Genomic DNA, 11,346 nt, shown 5'->3' on the forward strand with positions numbered 1-11,346 from the left:
ACTCGAGCTGATCATGCCTGGCCTGTGAAAACGTAACTCAAAGTAAGCGGAGGAGGGGCAGTAGTACTTGCGGGGGGGCTGGCTATCGGAAGGGAGAAGGAAAGAGGAATTTTAAATTTCTGATATGTGAGTAATCTCCAGTCGTAGAAAGTGGAATGATTTCTTTGTTGAGAGAGAAGGGTGTGTTTTAGATGTGTGTTTATCCGGTTGTCAGTAAGTTGCCTGTCTGGATAGCTGTCGGCACTTGGTGAGCCACCATTATTTACTGGCTTTCTCCCTGTAGCGCAATGTCCCTGTTGTTTACCCGTTCCAAGTCAATAGTTGCAGTGAAGAAGGATAAAAGACACATGGCTGAAGTAAATGCTTCTCCACTTAAGCATTTTGTCACTGCAAAGAAGAAAATCAATGGCATCTTTGAACAGCTGGCTGCATACATCAATGAGAGCTCCTCATTCCTGGAGGGTAAGCGGAATTCCTAAACTACAAGTGTGTCACAGTGTTTTCCCCACATACACTTCCCCCATACAAATACAATAAAACACTGTGCTTTCAATTAAAGATCTGTTTATCTATCAATATTTACAAGAAGAGCAGAAATGTATTTTACTGAATTTAAGTGGAGTTGAGGGTTCATTTTTCAAAGTTGAGAAGTTTACGTGTTAGGAAACTGAACTAGTTGGTGAGCTCTGCTTGGGTTTTATGTTGTTTGGGAGTTTCTTAAACTATACAAGACCCTTTAGTTTATTTGGCTATAATTCTTTCAGTATTCTTGCCTTGGTATGTCGTTGCTAGTGACGTGGAGCTTATGCCAGTAATTGGCTTTAACAGCTTAAGACACAGAAGATTTTTCTTTTAAGGTTGTTGGAGTGTTGACAGTGTTCTGTTTAAGACAGTCCTAAGGATGAGAGTGATTATTAGATACACAAAAGAGATCAGCTGATAAATGGTGCAGAATTGCTTCAGGGTGTAGTTGCATGTGTCAAGATTACCCATGAGGTCTTAGGGACAGACAAACATTTAGTTTTGCATGCTCCAATGTGAAGGGTACTGAGTACATCACCCAGTACTGAGGCAAAGGGCTTCTGCCATTCAGAGACAATGTGTTTTGGTTTTAGAAACACACAAGAATACAGAGCTTGATCCTGTCACCACAGAGGAGCAGGTACTGGAAGTCAAAGGCTACCTGTCAAAAGTCAGTGGCATTAGTGAAGTATTGGCAAGACGACACATGAAAGTTGCTTTTTTTGGAAGGTGAGTCACGTGCTTATCTTGCCTACACTCCCTGCTCAGTTAAGCAACTGGCATCTTTAGCTTTGTAGCCAGTAAAAAATATTTATAGAAGCACTGGTGCTGCAGCTTTTGCATGTAATGTGCATGTCCCTGGTACTAGTCTGCTTGTAAATTGGGAACAAATATTTCAGCACATAATTCTTCAGTTTGGGAGAATTAAAATAAGGCAATAGAAAAGTCTTGTTGTAGGTTGTCTCTGGCATCTAAATTGTTAGTGCTTGTGATGCTGCGTGGGCTTAGAGAACTTGCTCTCTGCAGTGTCAGTAGGAGTGTACCTGAACCTCAGCCCAGCCTGACCATTCACATCTGCCTGCAGGACAAGCAATGGGAAAAGCACTGTCATAAACGCTATGCTGTGGGACAAGGTCCTTCCCTCAGGGATAGGGCACACCACCAACTGCTTCCTGCGTGTGGAGGGGACAGATGGACATGAAGCTTTTCTGCTGACTGAAGGCTCAGAGGAGAAGAAGAATGTTAAGGTACAATTCCCTTAAGCATCATATAACAGAGAAGAGTTCTTTAGAAGTGCCAGAAGAGGGAAGGAACAAGAAAATTCAAGCACTCTGAATAAATTCAGCAGTTAAGGATTTTAATCATTAAAGGAGTGGAGATGAAGAGCAGGTTTTTGTTAGGTGTAAGAAAGGAGGAATGGAGCTTGGAACTTGTTCGTGGTATGAAAAAATAGTTGTATTTGTTGATGATAGAGAGTCAAAACAATTCCTCAGGTTTTTATTAGGTGTAGGAAAGGAGGAATGGAGCAAGTGACAGGATGGAACTTGTTCGTGGTATGAAAAAATAGTTGTATTTGTTGATGATAGAGAGTCAAAACAATTCCTTGGGCATTCCAAGCTCTGTGTGACTGACAGGAGGCACAGACTTTGTGATAATTCTTTAGTAGCCTTTCTTGACAGGAAATTTTCTCTTACACTCTCCCTAGGTACTTGCTTTTTGACTAGGAGACTCAGGCAAGTTTTATATGGAAATCCTCCCATGGAGAAAGTGATTTGAAGCTGGGTTTTGTCTGAAATAGTCTGTGAAGAGCCCTGAAGGGGAGATAATTGTGTTAATAGGTCTTAGTATACAGGCAATGTTATAAATTACCCATCTTTTTAATAGACAGTAAACCAGCTGGCTCACGCCCTTCATCAGGATGAACTTCTGAATGCTGGCAGCCTGGTCAGTGTGATGTGGCCCAATTCCAAATGTCCTCTCTTAAAAGATGACCTGGTGCTGATGGACAGGTGAGAAATACCTTTCTTCCCCTTCCTCCTTGCCACAGATTACTTACAGAAGTGGCTCCAAATACAACTTTAACAAACCTCAAGGAAATTTGCCCTGTTGTGGTCTCTGACAGTGTCTGAGGTCCTCTGCTGCAGTCAGTGTTTCTCCTGGTTGGTGCTTCCCTTTAGTCTGTGCTGTCACCTCAGGACAGCGTAGCTCAGACATGGGAAATTAATGCCCTGAAAACCAGAAACACATTGCTTACTAACTTTTTAAATTCTGCTTTTGCTGTTTCCACAGAACAGTAACCTCTCTGTTTTTATTGCCAGCCCTGGCATTGATGTAACCACAGAGCTGGACAGCTGGATTGACAAATTCTGTCTGGACGCTGATGTGTTTGTCCTGGTGGCCAACTCCGAATCGACTCTGATGCAAACCGTACGTTCAAGTCCACTTGTTCTGTGAATTTGGCTTCAAACTTTTAGTTTAAAAATGTTGGTGTATTAATCTTAAGGGGTTTTGTTCTGTTTTGCTTAGGAGAAGCAGTTCTTCCACAAGGTGAACGAACGTCTGTCTCGACCTAACATATTTATTCTAAATAACCGCTGGGATGCGTCCGCCTCTGAGCCGGAGTACATGGAAGAGGTCTGTGATGGGTTTGAACTCCTTCTCTTTGTGTGGGTGTTACAGAGTCTGTTCTGACTCCGGTCCTTGGGGGTTGTGTCAGGTGTGGCTGAGCTGATTTTCCCATTTCAGCCTCCTGGTGCAGAGCTTTCGTGTTGGGATTTAGGAGGGTGTTGGTAACACACATCTTGTGACTACCCCTGAGCAGGGCTCACAGGCAGTTTTTATTACCACAGTGTGGAGGACAGAGGGAGCATAGACTAGTGAGCTTGAAATTTCTGAGCTGAAAGTCAGGAGTTTCACAGGGACCTTTTGAAGTTGGATCACTTGGGTAACCTCTGGAAGACTCCCTAAGCCAACAGGGGTTTTTTCATTCTTTTGTATTGGCAGCCTAGACCAGCAGAGGGCCCCTGGGCGCCTGGCCTGGCTGTCGGGAGGTGGCGGGGAGGGGGTGTGAGTGCCCGCGGGGCGTGTCCCTTGTCCCTCAGGTGCGGCGGCAGCACATGGAGCGCTGTACCAGCTTCCTGGTGGACGAGCTGGGCGTGGTGGATCGAGCCCAGGCCGGGGATCGCATCTTCTTTGTGTCGGCAAAGGAAGTGCTGAACGCCAGGATCCAGAGGGCTCAAGGGATGCCCGAAGGAGGTGAGGAGAGCTAATGGAAACCTTCCCTTTTCTTATAGGGAATTAGAGAGTATTTTATTCCAGAAGATGAGTAGAATTGGGGTAGGTCAGATTATTAATAGAGCAGTCAAAAGCAAAGAGGTGTCTTAGCAGAGCTTTTGCATTGGCTTCAAGGTAAAGCAGGAGCATCTCCTGATGTGAGGTGTCTGACTGCTGTCTCAAAACTTCAGTGGTTGTTTTGTACTTGGATTCTCTCAGGTGGAGCGTTGGCAGATGGATTTCAAGTAAGAATGTTTGAGTTTCAGAACTTCGAGAGAAGATTTGAGGTGAGTGTTGTCTACACTGACCCTCTGCTTGGATTTTACTCCTGAAAGGCTGGGCACTAGGGTTTGTAACTGTGGAGTGGGACTCTATTTTGGAAACAGATTATATGGGAAGGAGAAATTGTGAAACAAGTCCCACATGGGCTTGTTGCTAATCTCGGGCTGCCTTTTGTATACAGGAATGTATCTCACAGTCAGCAGTGAAGACAAAATTCGAGCAGCACACGGTGAGAGCGAAGCAGATTGCGGAAGACGTTCGTCTCATCATGGATTCCGTGCACGTTGCTGCCCAGGAGCAGCGGTGAGGAGAGCTGGTGCTCAGAGCTTGTGTACCTGAAGCTTCTGTTCTGGGAGAAGGTTAAGGGAATACACGTGTTTAAAATGCAAAGCAGAATACAGCATGTTTGGGAGTGGGAAGGACACGTACTAGCAGTCTTGCTTCTAGGGAATTGGGAAGATATTGGGAAAAGAAGCTCTCCTGTCCCACGCTGTATGTGTGTAGTGTAGTGTAGAAACTGACACGTTTTGTTCTTGGGCAGGAGAATCTGTCTTGTTTCTGGCACTCAAATTGTATTTGTAGATGGAAAATGCATTTATCTGGCTTTTTAATGGGCACTTTATGTTCCACCAGGGTTTACTGTCTGGAAATGCGAGAGGAGCGACAGGAGCGTTTGGGGTTTATTGACAAACAGCTGGAGCTCCTCACTCAGGACTACAAACGGAAAATAAAACAGATCACAGAAGAAGTGGAGAGGCAGGTGAGGAGGAGGACTGCAGAGAAACAGGTTGTCTGAAACAGCTGCCAGCACGGTGGGAAAAATGCAGAGTGCTGACAAGGGTTTGAAGGACTAGAACTGTGGGAGCTAGAGATGGGAAGAGAAGAAATGCCTTCAGAAGAAGTTTGATTTGCTTTGTTCTTTTTCTCCTGAGGTAATAAGATGAAGAGTGGAATACTTGGGGGAAACTTTCAGCAAGACTCAGATATATTTTATTAGAAGCATATTGTAGGTTTCTTTATTTTAATCTAGAATAATGTCAATTTTCTTACTATCAACAGTAACATGTCACTTTTACTATGGTACAGAAAAGGCCTATTCATTTTTGCAAGTCTTATATTGCCTCAGTCTTTGTTGGTGTTGTTATACAGAGCACAGGCCTATGCACTGCTCAGCCATCTCCTTGCTTTGCAGGTCACCACTGCTGCATTTTGCAGGGGCTGCACGTGCTGTGTGGTGGTCGTGCCTGGTGCTCTGCAGGGCTTCCTGAGAAATGCCTGTCTGCAGGGGGAGGTCCACACACAAACTGTCCTCTGCTCTTCTCTAGGTGTCAAATGCCATGGCAGAGGAAATCAGGCGGCTTTCAGTGTTGGTGGATGAGTACCAAGCAGACTTCCATCCATCTCAAGTAGTTCTTAAAGTTTACAAGAGTGTAAGTGAGGTTTGCTTTGTACAGGTTGCTTAATGAATTTAAAGAGGCCTTTTTTCACTCCGGGTCAGTAATTTTGCCAGCTCTTTGAGATGCTTAACAGTCTTCCAGTATGAGCTAAGCTTCTCACGTGCCAAGTATCTTCTGTTAGAATATCTCTTGTGTTTGGATAGCTTCTGTAAAAAGTGAACTTTTGTTTTTAAACAAATAGGAAAGGAATAGATATTTTTTTTTTAATAATCTCAGTGATAAATGGATACATATATGATGTATCAAATTATATAGATAGAACTTTTCCTAGACTATGGAGTACACGTGAGATTTTTTTTATTTGCTTTTTCTTCTCTCTTGAACTTTTTTTTTAAAACAAATAGGAAAGGAATAGATATATTTTTTTTAATAATCTCAGTGACAAATGAATACATATATGATGTATCAAATTACAGATAGAACTTTTCCTAGACTATGGAGTACACGTGAGATTTTTTTTATTTGCTTTTTCTTCTCTCTCTCTGCATGCAGACAGAGTGCATGCCCCTGCTCAGAGGGTGAGGTTTAGCTGGCAGGCTCTAGCATCTGCAGTCTGCACCTTCCCTGTGTCTATTTTAAGCTTAATAACCCTTTCTGTGTTCCTCAGGAGCTGCATAAACACATTGAGGAAGGCCTGGGCCGCAACATGTCGGATCGCTGCTCCAATGCCATCACAGCTTCCCTGCAGACCATGCAGCAGGAGATGATAGGTCAGATCCACGGGTGGTCGTTGCCTTTCTCTTTCCTTGAAGAGCAGTGGTAGATGTTCTGGTTCCTCTGTAACCTGGTGGCTGATGGGTGGCTGGCATCTTCTTAGCTTCCATCTTGATGAGTAATGCAGTTGTGTGGAGGATCAAGTGCTGCTTCCATTCTCTGAATTTGCTCATCTATGCAATCAGCGTGGTCCTTGTGACAGAGGAACTGTGACTTGGGAGATGTGAGATTCTTAGAGCAAGATCCTAATGAAATGGGAATGCCTTGTAGCTAGGTGCCTATCTGAACAGAACAGGAGTATGGTGCTTAAACGCTTGTAGAATTGACCTTCAGATTCTGTTTTCCAAATTATTGTTAAACTGTAAAGTTCACTAGCTACCTGTAAGGATTTAGGAGGGCCCATGGAAAGATGATCTGAGTCAATCTGAAGAGCTAAGAACTGAACAGTAATTCATGATCTATCTCTTCCTTAGCTTTAGGAGTTTTAAGGTACTAAGAAAAATAAGTGATGAGGATAGAATAACCCATAACCACCCTGATTGCAGAATACAAGTTCAGTTAATTCTTGTGAACTCGAGAGCCGTTTTTGGACCGTGTTTCTTTTCTGCCTGTGCAGATGGCTTAAAGCCCCTTCTCCCAGTCTCTCTGCGGGGCCAGATAGACATGCTAATTCCCCGACAGTGCTTCACGCTCAGCTACGATCTGAACTGTGACAAGCTTTGTGCTGACTTCCAAGAGGACATAGAATTCCATTTCTCTCTTGGATGGACGATGCTGGTGAACAGGTTTTTGGGACCAAAGAACGGCCGTCGGGCCTTGTTGGGCTATAATGACCAGGTGAGACACCTCGTTGAGTGGTTGGGGTAGATGTGGTAGTCATGGTGCCTCTGGCTGCTCAAGTCTCTGTGGTGGGAAGGGCAGTGGCTTGTCTCCTCTCACTCTCCATTCTTCTGTTGTCACTGCTTGTCTAACCAGGTGCAGCGCCCTTTAACACCAGCGAATCCCAGTCTGCCTCCTTTACCTCAGGGCTCCATGACCCAGGAAGAGCTTATGGTGTCGATGGTGACTGGACTGGCGTCCTTAACTTCCCGAACTTCCATGGGGATCATCGTGGTTGGTGGTGTGGTGCGTTGACAATCTGAGCAGCATTCCATAACTAGAATTGGGGCACTGGCTTGAGAAGCGCTCGCGCTGCTGCATCCCATCAGTATTTACTGTTCACAGGCTGAAAGTTTCCTTGTTGATCTTCCATTTGAGTGTAAACAGAGCTTACTTTGCATATTAGTTAGGCTTGGAGCCAGGGTTGTTGTGAAGATAACCCTTCAAAGTATGTTACAAAAGCATTAAATAGTCTCATTGTTTTGTGAGAATAAAAATAAAAAATTCCATATTTTTCTTTCCTCATTTACAGAGGAATCAGGAAAATACCTGCTAAGAGTCTCTTCCTTCCTGGAACGGGAGGAGAGTACTCAAGTTTAGATACTATGCCTAAATTATTTCAGAGCAAATCAGCACTTCTGCGAATCAGGACAATACCTGCTAAGAGTCTCTGATCATCTGTCCCTTCCTGGAACAGAAGGAGAGTACTCAAGTTTAGATACTATGCCTAAATTATTTCAGAGCAAATCAGCACTTCTGCTCCTCTGTCTTTTGAAAATAATGACTATTTTGAATCTCAAATCTCCCCAGACTGCAGGGGCATTAAAGATCTAGCTCAGGTTGTGTGGTAACCCCAGTTCCTGTTGCAGGGAGAATCTAAGTTTCCATAGTGCCAGTTTCACACCTACCTGCTGTTCTGGTGTCCAGGGGTGGGTGGTTTATCAAAGGGGAGATCTTGAACTTTGGAAGCAGGGATTCTGGTGACAAGACCAGGTTCGTTTGCACTTGCAGATGTAATTGAAAGGTGCTGGAAAGGTTAACGTGTACAGAGCTCCAGGAGCTGAGGTTGGGTGTGTTTGTTTTGGAGACTGGATCTCAGTAGTGAGCTGTTTGACCACTGAGACCACTTGTGAGTCGGGGCTGTCTGTCCAGCTCATTTTCACATGCCTCCAATCTAGCTGTGCGCCGTCGACAGGAGGTCGCGTCGTTCCTAGGTGGTGATCCCGGTGTTTGTTTTCCCCTGTGCTTTCCCTAGGTGTGGAAGGCTGTGGGGTGGAGGCTGATCGCTCTCTCCTTTGGCCTTTATGGGCTCCTCTACGTGTACGAGCGCCTCACCTGGACCACAAAAGCCAAGGAGAGAGCTTTCAAACGGCAGTTCGTGGAGTATGCTGGGGAGAAGCTGCAGCTCATCGTCAGCTACACCGGCTCTAACTGCAGCCACCAAGTCCAACAGTGAGTTCCCTACCTTCAGCCAAAACCTTATCCAAATCCTGTCGTTTGGGTTTTGTTTAATGACATTCCATCTTCAAACAGGTTGAGTCTGTATACGGAATGCCAGATTTTAAAATGTGTAATGCTGCATGTGTTTTAAAATAATATTCTGGTTCTTTGAATCACCAGTGTAATATTTGGGTGCTGTGAAGCATTAGTCCTAATGTATTTCTGCCTCTCCAATCAAGTTGCTCTGATGCTCTAACATATTCTTGTGCAGAAATGGAAGGATGAACACCTGAGTCAGTGTTGTCAGCACTATACATCAAATGGGTTTATTCCTTGAATTTCCTGCTTGATGTTCTTGGTGTATCCAGCTCTTCTCCCTGTTTCACAGGGAGCTCGCTGGAACGTTCGCTCATTTGTGTCAGCAAGTGGATGTCACCCGGGAGAATCTTGAGCAGGAAATTTCTGCCATGAATAAAAAAATAGAAGTTCTGGATTCATTGCAGAGCAAAGCAAAACTGCTCAGGTGAGATTTTATTATCCCATATACACAGATGTTTGCATTCAATTGTCTTTCTTGTGATTGTGACGAGATGTTCATTAGGGCATGACTCTGAGCACAGTCCTTCCCTCCCAGTGTCCCATGTGCAGACATCAGCGTCTTCCCCTACCAAGTCATGTTCCCTTCCACTGCCTACTTTTCCACATACTGTCAACAGTCATTTAGATCTTGTATCACCAAAGAAACACCTTTTCCTTCTTGTTTTTGGCTGGTTTGGAATTACAGTTCCTTGCCATTTACCAAAGCATACAGTCTTCTGGAGGCTCCTCCGGGCTGTTATAAAAAAGGCTCAGCCTCGTGTTTGTACACAGCTGCCTGATGTTTTTCTTTACCTTGCAAGGCTGGGGGGAAGAATTTTTCAGACATTCCTTCTCTACGCAATAAGATCAATGTGAGGTTGTGACCAAGCTGTCGGTTTGAACCTCAGAGCCCAGGCCCTGTTAGCAGGGAAGAGTTCCTGCCCTGGGGAAGGGCCAGGAGTGGAGCAGCACCTTGGAAGGACCTGTGATGCTCTTTGGTCAGATTGCCTCGGCAGGAGCTGTTTTACTCACCTCATGGAGACTTTCTGTCCTCACAGGAATAAAGCAGGCTGGCTTGACAGCGAGCTCAACATGTTCACGCACCAGTACCTGCAGCAAAGCAGATAGTGTGGGAGAGGAGGAACCCCAGTGGCCCTTCAGCACTCCCTTAGTCACTGCAGAGGACGTGGTGGGTGATGGAATTCCCCGCCGGGAACGAGCGAAAGGCTATTGCTGTGTTTCCAGGTGCTGTGTGAACAGTAGGATTCTGCTTCCCCGTTTCGTGTCCCACCTCTAAACACTAGCTGTGCATAACTCTCATTTTTCCTTGTGAGACCAGGCTGCTGCAGAAGGAACGTGTGCTTCGTACATTTGCAGGGGGCTTTTAAAGCAAAATCAAGTGCAGTAACAAATCTAAACCAAACAAACACACAAATGTTTATCAGGTTATTCTGACGTGTCTTTATGGAGTCATCCATTTTACTGAGTGAAGAAAGAACTTCTGACTTCCAAGCCCCAGGTGTGTGTGTGACATGCAGCTGTTTGTCTAACACGATGGTTTCACAGCACACTCACAGCCCGGGCAGGCCCATCTCCTGGGCTGGTGTTCCCTTAGTGGAGGATCCCCATGTCCCTTCATAGAAAGGTTTATTCCTGTGTGTTTAAACCTGTGAACAAAACCCAGCTCTCCTCTAGAGCAAGAGGAGCTGAGGTTTTGCTGTGGTAAGCTTAGTAGTGTTGGAGTTAGTTTCTTCCTCCTCAGAGCTCTAAGGGCATGAAGGAGGTAGCACTGGTAACGTGGCAGCTTGCTGAGGAAGAAAAATAGGAAAGAGAAGCCAGTGGACAGAATGTAATAAACTGCCTCAGGAGAGAAGTTGATGAATAGGGGGTTTTGGGGTGGGTGTATTTTTTTTTTAAGTGCACAGCTGTGTTTTTGGAAGCAGGCCTTTGGAATTCCATTACCACTATTTGGCCAGGAGAACAGCAGGTGGATAATAAGCTGTAAGAGATTTTGCTCCGTGCAGAGTTCCCATAGGATGTTACAGCCCGTGCAGCAGTATGAGTTGATGCTTCTGTTAAAAGTGTGAGAATGAGCTGGTAAGTGCAGCCCCTCTGGGGAGACCTGTCCCTTGCTTTTCATGCCAGGGCAAGAATGGGTTACAGCAACTTACTTTTTAAAAGACATTCTTTATTTGCAAATAGATGAGATGAATCATTGGGTTTTGACCTGAAGCAGTTTTTAATTTGGAGTACAAGATTTGGGAATTTTGAGAACTTCAGTTTCTTCCTGTTGGAATTGACAGAGGAGAAATTCCCACGGATTTCAGGAGTACCAGGATTATGTTGCAAATTTTCTTTTCCACTTGGTGGGTCAGTGTTTTGCCACGTGTTTGGTATAGCCTTCCTGTTCCCCACAAAGTATCTGAGGAATCCAGAATCAGATCTGTAGTTCTGAGGTTGTCAACAACCTGAATCCATCCAGTGTCAGACACCAGAGAATATGGGCTGTCTTTGAGCAGGTCCTGGCTGAATTCAGAGCCACTGAGCAGTGGGAGGAAGTGAGTGGAATCTTCCAGTGTCACTGCTGCAGGTATTAGATGAGTAAGTTTGGATCCCCAGTCTCTCAGGCTGTCATCTACACACTGGTCACAGGCCATGCTCTGTGCCTGGGGGTGAGGATGTGAAGCAGATCCCTGGTGCA

General features: G+C 45.0%; 1 protein-coding gene across 2 annotated transcripts; it reads left to right on the forward strand.

Moving 5' to 3' along the window:
• Positions 1-287: 287 nt before the first annotated feature.
• Positions 288-10,040, forward strand: MFN2 (mitofusin 2). 2 transcript variants are annotated; one of them, XM_008946350.1, is made up of 17 exons: positions 288-462; positions 1,116-1,251; positions 1,607-1,769; positions 2,407-2,531; positions 2,841-2,949; positions 3,049-3,156; positions 3,624-3,777; positions 4,015-4,082; positions 4,259-4,380; positions 4,711-4,837; positions 5,403-5,507; positions 6,142-6,244; positions 6,865-7,085; positions 7,224-7,373; positions 8,383-8,579; positions 8,956-9,090; positions 9,704-10,040. In XM_008946350.1, exons 1-17 carry the CDS (start codon positions 288-290, stop codon positions 9,771-9,773), a joined length of 2,268 nt encoding a protein of 755 aa, XP_008944598.1. In that variant the 3' UTR covers positions 9,774-10,040. The 2 variants fall into 2 exon arrangements, with proteins under 2 accessions (XP_008944598.1, XP_008944599.1); XM_008946351.1 differs by having other exon boundaries at positions 348-462; positions 6,865-7,097.
• The last annotated feature ends 1,306 nt before the right edge of the window (positions 10,041-11,346 follow it).

The sequence above is a fragment of the Merops nubicus genome, unplaced genomic scaffold (assembly GCF_000691845.1).
Source record: "Merops nubicus isolate BGI_N331 unplaced genomic scaffold, ASM69184v1 scaffold4538, whole genome shotgun sequence".
NCBI lineage: Eukaryota > Metazoa > Chordata > Aves > Coraciiformes > Meropidae > Merops > Merops nubicus.